Here is an 18,577-nt window from a genome sequence, read left to right as displayed (position 1 = left end):
CAGAGAGACAAGGAACTGATATGAACCGACACGTCTGATGGCTCTCACTTGACTGTCAAGTCACATTTTAGAATTAGCTGTAAAAAAAAAATAATAATAATCTTTAATCCAGCCATTGTTTATCCTGCTAAACCAGATCAATCCCAGGGGCTGCAGTCCAATCCGACTCTCCCAAAGGTTCAAGCATTGTCTCAGCTGATGTGATTGTTTAAATCTCAGAGGGCTTTATCTGTAAAGGTTGCTCATTCATTACTAATGAACAGTAAGTGTATCTTTGGTTTAACCACCCAACCACCCACCCACACACACACACACGCACGCACGCATGCACGCACGCACACACACACACACACACACACACACACACGTATGCGTGCTATATAGCAGCTGACTGAGTATACCAGCAGTTTTAGAGACCACACCATCAGCCACCTGCAGCAATATTGGAAGGTCCTGCATGACACACATTTTTCAGAACTCATAATTCTCATCCAGGCACAATTTAATGACGTTTTTAGACTTTCACAAAGCAGCACATTTATTTATCCCTTTGTTTACAACCTCCAGTAGAAAACAGTCTTTCAGCTTCCTACTAAAACTGATGCTTTGCTGTCCCCTTCAACATCTTCGGAAAGGGACAAAAACAAGGCAGCCATGAGGCTGCCTGTGGCTGGTGTCACTAAACTTGGAGAGCTACCAGTTCCCTTTGTGATGTCACAAAGAGAACCAGTATCCACACCAGCACATTTCTGTAAGCAAACAAAGTAAAGGTTGTTTTTTTTTCTCAGTTCTGACAGATTTACTGGCAGGCTATATTGATATTGTTGCATATAATAGGATGTTTTACAGGTTGTCACGTACCATCAGTTTGATGAGTTCCTGTTAATCTAGTATGTCTTTGCAGGACCAAGAAAAAGAAACCCGGGTCGGACTCGACACTGATTATACAAATATCCACACAGACGCACATGCCGAAGCACAGTTGCCTCACCTTGCCGCTGCCTGAGATGACATTGCATGCCTTGCACAAGGGCACCTTGAGCGCACATGCACACTTTGTGACGATGCTGAGACGTCTCATTTGTCTGTCTCCCCCTCCTTAACTCCCCCCCCCCCCCCCCCCCCCCCCCCCACACACACACACACACACACACAGATGAGACCACCCCAAGGTCAACAGAGTAGGGATCTGCTCCCTTTCTCCTTACTAACTGCAGTGACTCAGACTGGATATCACTGTCAGCGGCTGCTCATAGGCTTGGCATCCCTGTCAGTTGCAGTTGGACCTTGGGCACCTGCGTCAGTGGCCAGACCGAGCAGCTCCACTGAATAAGTGGGCTCACTCATGGCTACCCCCTTCCCCTAACTCCATCCCGTCCCCCCCACCTCACCCTTGCCTGGGAGGTTGTTGTGCAATAACGCACGAGGAGAGAGAGGAAGGAGGGGAGGGGGAGGAGGGGAGGAGGAGGGGGAGGGGTGTGTAAAATAGTCTCTTCCAGCTGTCAGGAGCATCAGTGCCAAGCTGCTCGCTTATCAGTTGCGCCCCTTTCGAGTATCAATAATAAAATAAAAATAAAAAATACTAGTCATAAAGGGAGCCCCGTCCGGTGCGTTCCCACCACGTGCGCATCGATTCCGCGCGACAGAGCAGCTCATCCGAGAGCAGCACCTCGGGTTCAGGGTTTCTGCGCCTCCTGACCAGCTCCAAGCTGAGATGGGCACGAGGAGGGGGCGGGAAGGTTAGTTTGAGGCGAGCACAGATTTCTTCTTTATTCGCGAGCGAGGATGCCGGCGCTGCCCCTCTGTCATCCCCCGGCGTTGAATTAGATTTATTTTCTCAACTAAAAAGGTGCAAACCCGCGGGGACGATAGAGAGAGAAGTCAGGGGGAACAAACACGTCAACTCCAAGAAGACAAGCCAGAAGAAGAAGAAGAAGAAGAAGAAGAAGAAGAAGAAGAAGAAGAAGAAGAAGAAGAAAGAAGCAGAACACACGCGTCCTCCTGCTGCCGCTGATGGTAAGATTATCTTTTTCTTTTATTTCCAGTGTAGCGTGACTTTTTACGCGTGCGGCGCGTCTTGTGTGTGTGTGTGCGCGCGCGTGAATGTGTTTTTGTGTGGATGCGCTCCGCGACAGTGTTCTGCACTCACACGCAAACAGCAGTTTTTTGCGGAGAAGCCGCAGTATAATTGACGGTTTAACAGGTTTCCCCCCAGCAGCAGCAGCAGCAGCCGCGTGCTGTGGAGGGCACCGGGCTGATGATGATGAGGAGGGTGATGCCGCATCCTCGCGTCAGCCTGGTCGGCAGCTTCCCTCTCAAAGTGTCCCTTCTCCTCTCCGTGCAACAAATGCGTGCGCGAGGGTACCGTGTGTGTGTGTGTGTGTGTGTGTGTGTGTGTGTGTGTGTGTGTGTGTGTGTGTTTGTGTTTATTGTTTTTTGTTGTGGGGACGCTGGTCAGGACGCTGATGTCGCGCGTTTCACCCGCGAGCTTCGACTTCTCACAGGAATAATAGAGGGGGGGGGGGAAGCACAATGCGTCACCGCAGGTTCAAGCCCCACACACTGTTATTACTTTACCCGCCTCCCCCCCCTCTCTCTCTCTCTCTTTCTTTCTCCCATGTGGTTAATTACGACGACACGTTTCCGGTCATAAATCGCGCACCTGCACCGCGCCATGTGAGCCAGCAGCGCTTTTGCGCGCTGACAGGAGATCCCGACAGTGACGAGCCACCGCAACCAGTGCCAGCACTGTTGAGCCGCGGCGAACTTAACCTTGAATGGAACGGAGGGAAAATAGACGCCAACCCCCCCCTCCCCACACACACACACACACACACACACACACACACACACACTCCCAGAGTTTTTAGCCCCCGCATCTCCTCTCCTCCTCAGTAGCGTCTTTACATTCTGATCAATCGAACGGGGAACAAGAGCAAAGAGCAGACGAGCTGATGGGGGTGAAAACACTTCTATGTCATCGTTCAAACTCCTGCTGTTGTGCCTGAGTGAAGAGGAGACATGCGTCTGCATCACCAGATAAGAACTCCCTTCAGATTCCCTCCCATAACCTCCCCTCAGTGTGCTGACCACTATACAGCTCCTGGTACATTGCACACACGTGTCAATGGCCTCGCACCATCCAGAAGCCACTTCCGGCTGGAGTGATGCTTTTTTTTTCTCCCTTCCTGTGTGTGTGTGTGTGTGTGTTGTTGTTTTTTTTACTAATTCACACCCAACAGCTTCAATTATTTACACGTTCCAGAAACACTTCATTTCGCTTACAGAAGAAACACGTGCAGCCCCTCCCTCCCAAATGAATCTCCAATTGAAGTGGGCCACTTAGAAAACCTGTGGCTGTTGTTGTTCCACTCAGAGATCTCGAGGAAACCGTGTGGGGGGCGGAGGTGTAGAGGGGGTTGTGTTTCTCCACGCCGGGCTTCACAGAAGGTCACGGACGGCCAGGGGAGTGATCGTTCTCGACAGGGTGAGAGCAAACCTGTTGGTGGCGAGGTGGGGGGTGTGGGGGGCGAGGGGGGGAAACGTGCCTGGAGAGGTGAGGGAGCATGCGCTCGCTTCCATTAAGGATGGATCGCTTTTATCTGCTCGCGCACCTCCGACAACCCCCGTGTCAGAGGCCACGCTCGGCCGCTAATTGGTGAGCACCCTCCAGATCAAGGTTACAGGATGTCTTTCACGCTGAGGATGATGACAAAAGAAAAAAAAGAAAAAAAAATACCCCGCCACCCACCTGCGCGCACCTCCCTTTCGCCTGCCATGTCCCAAACACTTCAGTGCATCGCTTATTCACGCTTCTGTAGCACACCTCTCGTTTAAGGAAGAGCCCTGTCATCTGCAGAATCTCCAAGCCGCCCCCTACACCCCCCTCCTCCCCCCGCCACCAACGCCACCACCCTCCAAACAAATGACTTTCTCAGCCAAAGCCCTTCATCTGTTCGAGACACGCAGAGCACCTTCCTCGCTAACAAACGGCCACTCAGGACCGTCACCCACTGGGGAAAATGTGTCAAGGAGAGCCGCTTTTCCATTGAAAGGGGGAGGAGTTATATTTCATTCATGTCATTCATTTATTTATTTATTTTTGTGTGAGAGTTGCAGATGGCTGGTGTCGTGCCTCCGTGACTCGGCGCCACGTCTTAATTGGCGCGATCAGAGGAAGCGTTTGTAATTGCCGCTCCTCGGATTCCGCATGCAGACGCAGTCAAATAAAACGCCGCGCGGAGACGCGGGCAGATTGTTGCAGAGATTAGCATTTCTGTATTGTTCCTCCAGGCACAGTAAGGCGTGATGCAGTAAAATGCAAAGCATCTCGGGTGATTACAAAATAAATGGGGGTTACGTCTCCCGGAGTGCTGAGGGAAGGAAGGCACAGCCTTTTGTTTTTACTTTGCTGTTCGGCGGGAGGCGAATGCTCTGTGCCCACACACCGGGCGTTTATATGTGGATAGCATAAGCAAGGTAAATGTTAGCGTCACCCGCCGCTGCTGTTTACGTCTGCGGCTCCCAAAGCAGCCGGCGTGCACTCGCTGACCTACCCGGAGCGGTGCAGCGCAAAGTTTCCCCTTTTGTAAAATACATGTTGAGATCCAACACAAGTGCCGCTGAAGAGGAGACGGTGCCGAGGCCCAAAGCCGCCGTCTGACGATGACGGTGATAGCGGCTGGCAGGAGGTAATGGAGATGGCCCCGCCAAGTACACCCAAACCACGGCCGGGATCACGTCAGTCATGAACAAGAAGCCATGATGGCAAATTTACAGCTCGCCTCCGCAGGGGCTAAGAAGATGATGGCAAGTGGAACAAAGCGGATAGGGATGGGGGGGTAGAAGAAGACGCGGGGCGACGGAGGGAGAGAGTGACGGTGGAGACTCGCCTTTATTTTCCGACGCTCCTCCACAGACAATTGGCGGAACCGAGTGGAGGAATTGAATATTTCAAGGCTGCCGTCCTGCACCTCCCCTTCAAGTAATTGAGCTTAGCTCGTTTACCCGCCGCCCTGTTGAGCTCCCATCATTTCTGTGCAGGGGAGGAGTGAGATTAATCACCCAGGCGGCGTCCACCTCGTGTAATGTGACCTTCAGACGCCCGCTGATTTGTGGCCATCACAGCGGCTGTCGCTATCTCTATCCTGTAGGAAATATCTTCAGAGATCGTATCTGTGCTCTGATGATCTGTACGTTGAAACATCCAACTCCATGATTCCAACAGAAAACTACAGATTCATTTTGTTCACAGCGCTAGAATCAACGGTTGGTTTTCTTCCAAACACACTGTGTGTTTGGAAGGGGGCAAAAACAAGATTGCTTGCAAGGGCAGAACAAAGCAGTGGGAGGTGTCAGCACCCTTCATGACATCACAAAAGACTTGAGTTTTTCCTGTTTCCAGAATAATAATTGGCAGGCTTGCAACATATTACAGCTAGTTTTGGTCCCTGGTCGTGGATATTCCAACAACACTGTGGTCGTGAAGGCGCTCCACTAAACGCTTACAAAACCACATGGAAAATTGTCTAAATAAGTAATTCCAACAGACAATCTGTGGTTTGTTTGGCTGTTGTGGGGCCTTTTTTGCACAGTTCAATGTTAAAACCGAGCCTGTTTGTGCAGACAACACAACACAACACGAGGAAAAAAAAACCTTAATTTCCACACCAGTTTTGCACACCAACCTGGAGATGAAGCCATTCATCCTTGAACAATACCTTCACTCAGGGCCCATTGTGACCGTAGATGTTCACCTTTTGTTTTGTGTTGTTTCCATTGGTAGAGCCAAGACAGAGGGGTTAGAGAATCTCTATCCTGTGCACAAAGCAGCAGGTAGATCCAATAGTCATTTAAATGGAGCCTTTCAGTTCAGAGCCACCATGAGGTTTTTTTTTTCCAAGAACCCAGAGAGTGAAGAAGTGATGCTGTGTGTGTTGTGTTGCTCTTTATTTCTTCTCCTGTTTTTTTAACCTGTTATCGTGAAGCGCTCGTGCCTGTCAGCGTTTACTTTGGCCTTTACGGCTGACGGTTAAAATCTCTCAAATGTCAGAATCTTCCTGGAGCCCGAAGCTTTGCGTCAGAAAAGTGGTGCTGGTGCTGCTGAATGTGTGTGTCTGGAGGGACGCGTGGTGAGAGTCCTACGTTGCTGCTTGGATGTTTGCTTCCTTCTACCCCGACACAGGAACTTTAACGGCAGCGCAGAGGAAGCAGACGGTTAAAGAAAAAAAAAAGTCAGGACCTTAAATAAAGGTTTGATGCTGTTAGAAACCGGGAAGAATCCTGCAGAGATGTGATGTCAGGACTCCCACTGCAATGTCGGGAGACTTATACCAGTCAGTCTGCGTGACCTGCCAGTGCCAGATGGAATGTTTGCCAGATCTGTTTGATTTATTTTACATACCCATCTGGGAGAGAGGCAGTAGGCGCTTTTTTTTTTCAAAGACAAAACTTGAAAGGTGATTGGACAAACCGCCTGTCTGTTCCGTTCACAGCGTAAAAAAGTCAGATGTCTGGCGGCAGCTGCGCGAGTTTGTAACAGCTTGTGGTTTCCTATCTGTGTCTAGGGCAGCGGGAGACGTCACCGCCTGGGAGGAGGTGCGGGGAGGGGTGGCAGCGTTCAGACAAAAGTCAGTCAGTCAGGAACGTGAAATGTTGCCCACTGCTGGAAAGTCTTTGAGGATGCCCTTTGTCGTTTTTAAATGTGGAAATGACATCCAGGTCTGGTAAAGCTGCTGCCGTTGCAGCATCCACGCTCGTCTTTTTGGACTCATTTGCTTGCACCTGCTTTTATTTGGTCTTCTTTTGCTTACAGCCGTCGCTTTTTTGCTTTTCATCCAGCTAAACCTCCTTCTTGGGCTCTGTCACTTTTTTTTCTCCCATTCAGATTGGTTATGCAATGTCAAGGCCAGAAAACCACTTGAGATGTGACTGTTCAAAGATGGCCATGCATGCTTCCTGAGTTGGTGTCTGAGCGATTCAGCACTTCAAGGTTAATGTCAACAGAATTAGTTCTACAAGTTGTTCAAGAGCTAAAGCATATGCTTTTGCTTGAAATCACAACATTAAACAGCCAAGAGTGTGTATGTCTAATTAATAACCGCCGCAGTCATTCAGTGAAGCGATCCATTGGCCCCTTGAAGGGAGCAGAATCTTTAAGAACGGGCTTCAGGCGAAGGATGTCGAGGTATTTAAGCCTCTGGAAATCACAGAAAACGATCGGCCCGCTTCTGTCGGCGATACAGAGAAGTTTCATTTGGTTTTTGGTGTTTGGTGTGTGGCTGCATACTGTGCAAACTGCAGTCAGCTGTGAAGTTTTGCAAAGGGGCAGCTCACTCTGGGTGTTTTCAAAGGCTGCAGGCACACTAGAATAAACAATTAAAGTCTCTCACGGTTGCATAACGCGTCACCCAATCTGGGAGCCAGTGTTTCTATTCCTCCATCTGTCTCTTTCTCTTTAGCAAATTTAACATGAATTTAATACTATGTTGTTATTTTAGTTTTACCCACAAAGCATTGCACTGGCAGCTAATTCAGCTCCTGTCACACAAGGTGATGCAGCTGAGAGGGGGAGACAGAGAGAGCGAGAGAGTGGAGAGAGAGAGAGAGAGAGAGAGAGAGCGGGGAGGTGCTCTAATTGCTGTGTTTTTTTGCCACGGCGTCCTGAAGGTGTCATCCTTTTCAATGCCGATCTGACACATTCAAACTGTGCGGGATGTCAAGCCGTAAGTCAAACAGTGTGAGGCGGCGAGGACACGAACTCTCACGCCCTCCCACTGCTTTACATGATGCACGGTGATGGTTTTAAAAGAGTGAATAAATAGGGCATATGCGCGAGACCTACGGGTGCATTTGGGTTGCAAATTCAGCAGTGCTGTCAGAGGTGCTCACGAAACACAACTAAATGCTCACAGTCTGGGGTCTCCGCTCGCACGCAGAGTCCAACATCTTTCTTTGTTGATTTAATATAACAATAAATTCAGTTACTTTTAGGCATTTCTCACCATTTTTGATATCTGGTGAGTGCAAAGTTTCTGCCCCAGCAGATGTTAAAGTTGCCTCCAGGTTTGCAGCTCGTGCCATTTGATTTCTCCCGTTCAAACTATTCCAAGGCTCTAAAGCATTGCAGGTTTTTGCTCTCCACTTTAAAGCATAATTCTCCTCCAAAGTTGTTTTTCAAACCGCAAGCTGTAGACCATTGTGATGATTTTAATGTGTGTACAGCGTTTGGCTCGCAAACCATGGCGCTCTTCAGACTCCTCGTTATTGCTGCATGGAGACACATATTGAAGAAAGATTATTTTACATCACTGTTGCATTGCCACACTCAAACAGGGTTTGATGAGCGCTGTGGAGGGAAAAAAAAGTCATTTAAATGGGCTAGGAGATTTCACAGTTTGAATTGTAGCATAAGCGGTTCCCCTGACAAAACAAAAGGTATCAGATTTTCCGCGCTCCCGTGTCTGTTACCGGAGGTTATAAACCAACGTCTGGCCCAAAATGCCCCAGCAAACAGAGAGTGGGAATAACGCTTACAGAATATTCGGCTCAGGCGCGGCAGCAGGGGTGCTGAAGGAGTCAGCGTCAAAGATTAGAGGGATCGGCCTCACCTCAGATGTCACAATGCTGGATGGAGCTGGTTCATAAGCTTCTGAGCCCTGACAGCATCGGCGTGCAGGCAGCTGCAGGCAAGAAGCAAAACTTCCTGGAAGTATCCTGCTCCCCAAGTTGAGCAGGTTTAGGGAAAATATCAGCGCTGCCTCTCTCGTCCGTTCTGATGGATATTCAGAAGTCTTTCACCAGGGGTCGGTCACAACAGAGCTGCATGTCTGGGAGCGTTTGCTTTATTTCAATATGGTATGTTTTTGTTTCGTTCTTTTGATTTGTGCATCATTGACAGAAACCCTTAAAGTTTTAATGACAACTAAAATTAAAATTTAAAAAGCTGCACTCTTTTGCACATTTCATAAACCCACCTTGAGCCAGAAGAAAGTCACAAACCTACCACTGCTCTATCTGGCTTTCCCATTTTTTAAAGATCTCAGGTAGATTAAGGCAGAGAAAAAAAAATCTCAAAAAAATAAAAAATAAAAATCATGATAGAAAATCTTCTACGATTCTAACTGACAACTGAAAGACCAGCACTTGGACCGTGGGTTTTATTTGCCACTGCCACTTCACATTACAGTTGTGTTACCAATGATCATCTGGATAGCTTGTCGGCTTATTTTTTTAAAAACCCACAGCGCATCCGCAATTATCGTAATAACCAGCACGCAACACTCTACTTGACACTCACTCAGAATCGATAACAGGAAAGCCACTGCAGATTGTATGTGAAAGAAACAACGAAAAAAAACAAGACGATGATGGAGGCAAAAAAAAAAAAAACAGCAGCCAGTTAAGGACATAACAAGAAGGTGAGGAGGAAAATAAAAAAAGCACCTTGCGGCTCAGTGCAGGGACAGAAGCACAATAGCAAATGCTGCATTCCATTAGACCTCGGTTGTTGGATGTTGCGTGTGCACAACTGACTATGACATCAGAAATGCCCCTTTTTAAATGTGCAAATGTGGTCGGTAAGGCAGAGGAGCCTCAACAATTCCCAGTTTGCCATCCAAGACGGTTGCTCTCTTTATCAACATTGACGGCGGACTGTGCAGTTCATTCATCAGCTGCTGGGTCCATTTTGTGTCTGTGAAAAGTCTGTTCTTGTGCTTTCACAACCAGACACCCTGGCTAACAACACTGAGGCCAGCAACGGATGGGAATCCTTCATTCCCTTTCGTACCTGGAACGCCATCAACCCTATTATGAAGTCATTCCTTCTGGCAAATTGTGACTTTGTCACCTGTCTGTTCACCTGTATGTCTGTTGTTTTTGGTGGATGTTAAACAATCTAGTTTTTGCTTTTCAACCTATGTATGGCCAGCAGGGCGACCTAGCAATATTTAGGCCAATAGTCCACCACCTTCAGCCTCAGGAAACTACAAATGAGCGCTCAAAAGTTCCCTTACTCGTCATCTGAAGCAGCTTGTCCTGATGGTGCGGCTGGTACTCTTTAACCCTGACACAGGAACTGTCAGGGGGGCTGCGGTCTGCGGAGCTCCGGCTGCACAAAGGGCCAGGTGAAATCTGAAATTCAAAGACATTTTGGGGTGAGGTCATCTAAACACGCATGCATTAGCTGTGGGGGAGGGGAAATCAATGAGAAACAGGATTCCTGTCACAGGATGCTAAACCAGGCGCTGAGATTTTGGTCCTTCCTGTTTGCTTGACTTAAGAGCCTGCAACAGTTCTGCGCAGGCTGGAGGAGTCTCAAGGTTAACACGGATATATAGACTGCAGCGTTGAAGTGATGACTGTGAGCGAGAAGAGCGCGCCCATCTTATGTCTTATTTCTCTCCGTTTTGAAATATTCTCATCTTCTCGGAGAAACTGCCAACCCCAAGGCCACTTTATTGGGAAGAAAATCTACTTTCTCACATTTTATGGACCGTCTAACTGTCAATCAGAGAATAGTTTGCCCGAGTAAACAATTTACTTCAAGCAGAGCTTCAAAATATTTTTTTTTGTAATAACCGGTGTTCTGTGTTGGTAATATTATTTAGTGATGCTGTTATGTTGTCATTTGAAAAGCATTTTAGAAAGCCACATTTCAGCATTTTGGGTTGCATGGCTTTCTGTTTACACGACAGACAGTCAGTCTTAAAGCAGAACTTCATTCTCCTCACCCAAACACCAGGCTGAAGACGAAAAAAAAAAAAAAGATCTGTGGTGTGTTTCCTCCAATCAGCAGAAATGGCTTCTTGCTGGACTGTCGCAGCCAGACCTTGATTTTGCTTTGATGTGTATCCGTGAACCATCACGCTGAGGCGAGAGGGCGACCCTGTTGGAGTCGGACACCTTTAACGAGTCTGACTCTGTGCCAGGAATGTGAGCGTGGTTCAATGCGAGGACACGCTGACCTACAGCAGAGGCCCTGTCCTGTAAGACCACAGCCACAGGTTGCAGGACCTTGAGGTCGAAGCAGCTGCTGAGTCACTGGATCCCAGCTGATGACTGAATTCATGCTGGGTGCTTTCATTCCTGTTTGATAGAACTGAGGGATCCAGTTCAGCCCAGTTTGCTGGGAGAGTCTGGTTTGGTTGGTGTGAATACTGGTTGGCCTAATGACTTTCAAGGTCTCCAAGGGAACCAAATGCTTTCACCCGCATAGCAAGTTGTCCTGCGTTTACCAATAGATGATGAAGGCGCCTTTCATTGTTTCCTCTTTCATTAATTATTGATGCAGCGCCACTACAGGTGAAGAGGGGAATAGGTGATTCAAAAGGCTGTTTGTTTGACAAAGTGCAGTGTGAACGCAAACTGACAGTATAGCCCGAGATAGTCGAGAGAAGCAAGACTAACCTTTAAGAAAAAAAAACAAAAAAAAAAACAAAGAATCATTGGTTTCTATTTATTCCTGTAGAAGATGAAAAGTGTCAGCGTAATTAATACAAAACTTATAGTGGAAATAGTTTAGGTCTTGATGGAGAAATAATTAAATGACTTAATCCTCCACTTTGCCGATGGTCCCACAGTGTTCTTAATCTTTCAGAATTTGTTTTTCAATCAAGGAACCCACCAGAGACCAGTGATCTCCATTAAGCCACACAGTGTGCTTAGTTAAAACTGTGATTATCCAGCCAGTGTTTGCTGCTGATATTTAGCGATCCGGTTCCAACCGTTTGTAGCAGATTTTATGCTGCATAGACATCAGCTCTTCGACCGACAGTGGAACAGAAGGATGTTTTCAAACTGCCTAACAGCTCGCCACTTGGAGAGTGAGTCTGTATTCAGACTAGATGAACGCTTGCACAGCGTTGGGTTCTCCATCTTCAAACAATTACAATTTTGCTTTGTTTTGTTTTTTCTCAATAACCCGCAGCCATCTGACTGCAAGAAATGAGGTTCTGTGTGGCAGGGCAATAGCAACTTCCCGACTTCTGAGCAGCATTTTAAAGCAATTGTGGGGAAAATATTACAATATTACTTTCAGACAAGTCTGACTTCTTCCACTTTTTGACATTCTCCATTTGTTTTTGATCGTCTACATTTTTGGGGGCCAGTTTTTCCTCCTTGATAGAGTTGCATCGATGCTTCAGATATGCGTCCATATTAACATTGACACTCAAACTCATCATACAGCTGATCACACTAGAAAGTTACCACACTCTTTGCAGGGACTATTCTCTCTCGGAACGACTCCTGCTTCTGCAGTATAAATGCATCATAATGCAGCCCTGTGGTGCACACACCCACACGGGGTGCCATGAGCCCGTGGTGAGCGGAGACGAGACTTAAAGGATTTCTTTTGTAAACTTGCAGGAGGACGGTAAGACAACATGTAAGTTGAGAAAATAAGAAACATAATGGAGTATGCAGTGATTTAGACACTTAACAAGTTGCTTTTTCAATGGAACACATTCTTGCACACCATGGAGAACTGCTTCCGATTCGTAGGCACGGGACTCTGCACAGATTTTCGATAGTTGGACTGTGTTTTTCAGGGATTCTTTTTAAGAATAGGAAATAATTGGATTCAAAATAAGCGTTAAAACATATCGCTTGCCAGTCAGCAGCATAACAATCACTGCAACACATTTGGACGGCAAATTTCCTTAATACAGCACTTAATACAGGAAATATGCTGCTGACAAACACCAGCGCGCACACAAATCCTCTTACTCGCAGTGCGACCCGTGCCCTGTGTCGTGTTCACTGTTGTGTGACCGCTGGTCAGGCTTTTCAGCAAGTGAGTTTGCTGCTTCTCAATAATGGATGAGGAAAGAAAGCAAAGTGAGGACAGCCTGAACACAAACTATATGCGCAGGCTATTGTTGGAGTTTTGCTGGCTTTGAAGCCTCATCAAAAAGAGTGTCTGAAAATAAAACTGTCCCACACTCGAGCGACACAATGACTCTAATTCAAGAGGACTTTGTGCCGAAAATAGCCAATAACCTAAGAAAAGTGACAAAAAAAGGGACAAATACACAACATTTCATTTCTGCCTCATTATTCAAAGTTGTAAAAATATGTTGGATTAGTAATTTCTTGCTCTGACCAGTAGATTTCAAATTATCACGGCTGCACAGCAAGAAAAAAATCTCCATGAAGTTAAAGCTGAGAAGTCCTCCAATGCCAAACCCCCGACACTCCAGCAGACGTTGTCAACATGATTTAGTACTTGTGTGTCAAGGAGCGCGCTTCATACCGCTATGATACACCAATCTGATTCCAATGTTGTTTTAACCGGGGATCCGAGCGGCTCCTCATTTTATTCTTTTCCTCCAGCGAGCGGGACTTAAAATTATTCACATCTTTGAACTCATGAGATAAGAGGGCTGCTTTCGCTGCGAGCCGTGCCGCGGGACTTTGCGAGCACTTGCCATTTTGCAGGAAGAATCAGTTGCCATTTGTTTAGAGACCAGGCTGTGATCTCACCAGTTTGCTGCACGTGCTGCAGCCGAGTGAGTGAGAAATTGTCATCTTTAAGGTCGATTATGAAACAAAATTATGTCTGTTGCCTCTCTTCGCCATGAGGTGCATTTTGATGAGGCACTTTTGAGTTGCCGTCCAAAACATCCCTGTCGATCAGTTGTTGGAAAACATCTTCAGAGCTCACAGTGAGCCTGGGCGTTTCAAAGACGAGGGAAAGCAATCCTGAAAGCAAGGGAATCCTTTATTAGCGTTGTGGCGCTGACCCAACATTTAATGAGCGCCATACAGAAAAGGTCATCAAGGGTTTAGTGCCTATCGTCACGTTTTTATGCGTTTATTATTCTGTTTGCTTATTGGCATCAGGAAAGATGACAGAAATCATCTTGTTATTTCCTATGCTATCTTGAGCCTGTACTTTACGAAGATGGTTAAAATACATACACATTTAGCAAATTAGGAAATTAAAAACGAAAGTAATCAAGTAAAAAGGATTTGAGAATCCTATTTATTCATTTATTTGGTTGTTTGTTTCGTTATTTGTTTGCTTATCCATTTCGATGATTCAATAACTGGGGGACTATTAACTTTTTGAATGATTTGAATTACAGATTTCTTTTAATTTTGTCTTTTAAAAGCTATTAGATATATATAAAAAAAATATATCAATATTTCTTTGAAAAACTATTTTAAAAATATTCTAATTTACTTTCCATCTTAAAGCTTTTTTTTTTGTCTTTTTCGACTGACGCGTGACAGGACAGGCATGAGCTGAACCTGCGGCCTGTCAATAAGAAAGTCGTCTGAAGGCTTTTGGTTTAAATCGACTGACCGCTCCATAACTCCTTTCAAACCTGTCCCTTGTCTTGCAGATCTATTGAGGTTGAGATTGCAGATATGCGGCTGACGAGGGGTCAGGTAGGTTGTGACAGATGTAGTCGTGCAAAGTGCGAATCCAAGCGAGGTCTTAACATCAAAGCGCTTTGCAGATGCTAACGCTGAAGCTCAGACGGGCTGTTTCGTGCTTTCCCCTCCGCTTCCTGCTGAATGAAACCCATGCGGCTTCTTTTCTACACCCACTCACCGTAATGTCACATTATTTGTCTGCGCTCAAATGCAGCCATTCACCACTCAAGTCGCATTTCCATCCCAATGCGCAGGGCACAGAAAAACATGCGCCCTCGCTCGCATTCGTTAGCCCAAACACGCTCAGCAGTGTGTGTCCAGATTTGCGGGAGCACTGGAGCTTATCAGCCCCACACGCCGCCGCCGCTGCTGGAAACAGAGGAGCCGCGCACAAGGCTCAAGCGGGTCCTGTTCGCGCCAGCGGCGTTCAGTCGGTCACACTTGTTGTGTTTGTGTGTGTCGCGGCCGCATGCAGCCCAAGCGGCAAACTCCACGGGCGCGCTAACTTGCTGCAACCAGCAGTCGGGGCCACTTTGATCATCGCTGTCGTTCCCACCTCAGTGTGTCAGTCCGGCCAGCGGCTGCCCACACACACAAGCACGCACACACGCATACACGGCGCCGTAGCCATCGCACAACCGCAGTCCTGCACTGAGAAAAAATAAATAAACTAAAGCTGCCCGCTGTTTAAGTAGCCATCTGCAGCGAGCTGATGCTAGCCGTCACGAGCCGCGGCCGCGGCCAGGGGCCCGCACACCTGATCCGGTGCCCACCTCAGCCACAAATCAGTCATGCTCGCCGGAGTGGTACATGGCCGGAGCAGCTGCTGCCGCGTGCTACAGGAGACCAAGCAGCCATAGTTGGAGTCAGTCTTGCCAGAGGTGTCCTCACAGCTGCCATCATTCACACTAACTGGGATCCTTCTGGCCACACACACACACACACACACACACACACACACACACACACACACACACACACACACACACACACACACACAAAGCCTCAGAAATCATCTCATCCACGGAGACTCAGAGCAGCACCCAGAGCTGATCACAAACCCACTCACCTCTTTAACCTGGAGGGGAAGCTGATGCTTATCCAGGCTGAGTGTAGGCAGTTGACAGTGTTGAGGAGAGGGGGGTAAAGGGATAGCCATGAATTTATTTATGTGTGTCGCCCCGATCATGATGTAAATATCTCCTCTCTGTCTGTTGTGGTGGGGGGTAATTTAGAAGGTAATGGAAATTGATGTGCGTGCAAAAAGATTCTCGGAATTCGCGTTTGCAGCATTTTTCTTCTTTTTCTTCTTCTTCCTTGATGCGCAGTATCTGCTCTGCAGATAAGCTGAACTATTTCTTGCAAGCCTAATGTATTTCAGGGAAGGACACCAGCAGTAATATCCCCTGTGCGTGTCACACACAGAAAATGGGTGGCCGGCTCTCGCCTGTGGCGTACACGCAGTCCAATCCGGCCGCGACGCGATAAGTTCAAATACGAATCGCCTGCCGAAAAAATTCAGAATTGCAGCATTTGCTCCACATATAGAGGTAATTGTGTTGCGACGTGCCGGCCTGGTTGGATTCTACAGTTGTTGTGTTTAATTTTTCTTATTTTTTGGCTTTAAAGCTTTAAATAATTCAATGTTAAGTGAGAATAAAAGCGGTTCCAAGCAAGTCAAAGTGTCTAATCCAAAGGGCAAATAATGAAAGAAGGATAAGAGTGATTAAACTGAATTATAATTACATTTGGCTGCAGTCAAATCAATGAATTAAACTACTCTATGACAAACCTTAATGAACTGAACCAGTAAAAATGGCTAAATGCTTCTAAGAACTCGATGATACTGTAACATATTTTATTCTTCTTCTGGTTCCAACATGCTATCAGGTCCAACTCCAGAAAACTCCAGAGCAACACACCTGAATAAAACACCTGAATAAAATAATAAAAACGTTTTTCAAGCTGGCCGTGTTCCTCCTAAAAGTTGCACCCTAGCGCTCCTACACTGCAGCCTGCGCGATGCGTTTCTCCAGCAGGCAAGAGTGTGCATGAAGCACAGACCGCCCCCACCAACCTCCTGACCCACCACCACCACCAGCACCACTAAGTGGCAAAGACAAGCCCTATAGCTCCTCAAGGTGAACGGTAACGTGCACGTTTGATTTATGGACTAAATTATAGCACGGGGCTGGTCAAGTGTGTGAGCTGAAACTGGGCTGCTTTTTGTATGGCTATTACCTGAGAGCCAAACCTTGCATTCCAATTACAGCGGGGCCATATAGCTGTCCGTGGCGTTAGTGATGACTGTAGCTCCGACGCTCCCTCCGCCATGATCGATAGCTTCTGATCAAGCCACTTCAGAGACGCTCCTCTGCGTCATCCATCCAGCGGCCGTCGCAAGAGGAGCCGTTTCACTCTGTCGTGAATAATCACGGTGTTATGCGCAAGTAATCTGCGGCGTCGGTCTGTTTTCAGCTATTTCTTTTCCGTCACGCATAACTAGGTCGGCGGCGACAGCCAATATTTACTGCGGCATCTGATTAAAATGACTTTTGAACGGGACCGCAGCACGAAGGAACGCCTGACTAACGATTGTTTTAACGTCTGGGTAAAGCTGTGTGTTGTGCGATCACAGCTTGACTCCTCAATATTCTCAGGGAATGGACGCAAAAGCCCAAACGAGGTTTCAATTATATGACCGTAACGTGCTCAGACGTGTTTATCCCGCAGCGGGATGCTCCCATACCGACGGTGGCCCGGCAACGTTGGAGGCTGAACAGTGGCCTGTTTCCCACAGGCTTTTCATATAGACACAGACAGCCGCGCCAACGTTAATACCTATAGGCGAATTGAGGTGACCCAATAAATCCACCATCCATGTCTTCCGAGCGCACGCACACCGAGAGGAAGTCGGTGTGCGTGCGAGGAGAGAACCGACACCAACATGAGCAGGTTCAACCTCAACAGGGGGAGAGAAAAAAAATGCACTAGACCGCTGAATCAGAGTCTGGACGCTACTCATCCAGCAAAATGTTCCACCGTTATGTAAATGACATGAGTTCACTTGTGAACTCGGAATCAACAGTTTGTGTAGAAATAAACGTCTGTGAACATCACCCGACAAGTGGAACAGTGGAACAGTGGAACAAGGAAATGTTAGGATCCCGATCCATCAACATCCATTCGAAGGATGTGCTGGATAGATGAGGATCTGTCAGAATGCATCACAATCAGAAGGATTCACAGCCTCAAAGTCAAGCAACAAAACTGCTTCCACAAAAGAAGTGATTGGAATAATAAGCAATATTATCCAAAATATGAAAATATCCGGATGTTGTTGTGATTGTTTTACACAGTGCTGGGTACCAGTCTGTCTCATCACCTCACTGAGTTACATAACGCATTAAGCATGTTGCATCCAAGGCGGAACTCAGCGACTCGAAACAAATGCTGCTAAATGAAGTGCTTTCTTCTGCTTTCTTCGAGTAATTACGCAGACGTCGCACAGGTTAATGCAGAACCCCGTGAAAATTACCGCAATCTAAATGGTTTTTTTTCTTTTCCTTTACGTATAATTAGGCCACTGCCTGGTTGCCTGGTGGCGTAAGCCGCTAGCCGGTACAGCTGCGCTGCTGTTTACCTCTGCTTTCCAGGAAACGGACACCAGCTGAGCCTGGCCTAGAAAACTGGGAGATAATAGAGCCGCCGGCGCTCTCGCTAGCGGTTGCCACTGAAAACTGTATGCGCTGCCAGCACGATATGGCTACCGCTATGTGTAGCAGGGAGGCTTTCAAATACGAGGCGTCTACCCACAACACTGGAGGGGCGATTAGATTTTGCCTCAGAGTGTCAGACAGCCTGACGTCCGTCAGATCATCCCCTCAGTGACGTGCGAGGACGGACGGTGAAGGTCTGGGGAGCACCTGACATGTTCGGGCACAGACCATCTTTGTCACGACAGCGATTTGCGGCGATATGCGACTGACTGACTGATGGCAAGGACGGCGGGGACGTGGTGGGGGGGGTCCCACCGGAGTTTAAAGAGCCCATTTCATGTTCCTCCACCGTCGAGCCTCAAATCCTCAAGAAACCACGAGCTTCAAAGCTGGACAGATGTGTCCTGGCCTGGTTGTTCTTTCCTCCCCTCCTCCTCTAATCTCTTCAGGAGGAGAGCTGTCAGTTCTGGATG

General features: G+C 47.4%; 1 protein-coding gene across 2 annotated transcripts in view; it reads left to right on the top strand.

Annotated features, from left to right (window-relative positions):
- The first annotated feature begins 1,524 nt into the window (after positions 1-1,524).
- Positions 1,525-18,577, top strand: part of gabra3 (gamma-aminobutyric acid type A receptor subunit alpha3) — a 95,437-nt gene continuing 78,384 nt past the window's right edge. For both annotated transcript variants that reach the window (XM_076020270.1, XM_076020269.1), the window contains exon 1: positions 1,525-2,016. In XM_076020270.1, the coding sequence (XP_075876385.1) occupies positions 2,014-2,016 (3 nt within the window). In that variant the 5' untranslated portion in view covers positions 1,525-2,013. The remainder of the gene's footprint in view (positions 2,017-18,577) is intronic.

The sequence above is a fragment of the Nelusetta ayraudi genome, unplaced genomic scaffold (assembly GCF_046127955.1).
Source record: "Nelusetta ayraudi isolate G7.1 ecotype Tasmania unplaced genomic scaffold, CSIRO-AGI_Nayr_v1 ptg000011l, whole genome shotgun sequence".
NCBI classification, from domain to species: domain Eukaryota; kingdom Metazoa; phylum Chordata; class Actinopteri; order Tetraodontiformes; family Monacanthidae; genus Nelusetta; species Nelusetta ayraudi.
The sequence above is the reverse complement of the archived record's forward strand: the minus strand, read 5'-3'. Positions and strand labels throughout refer to the sequence as shown.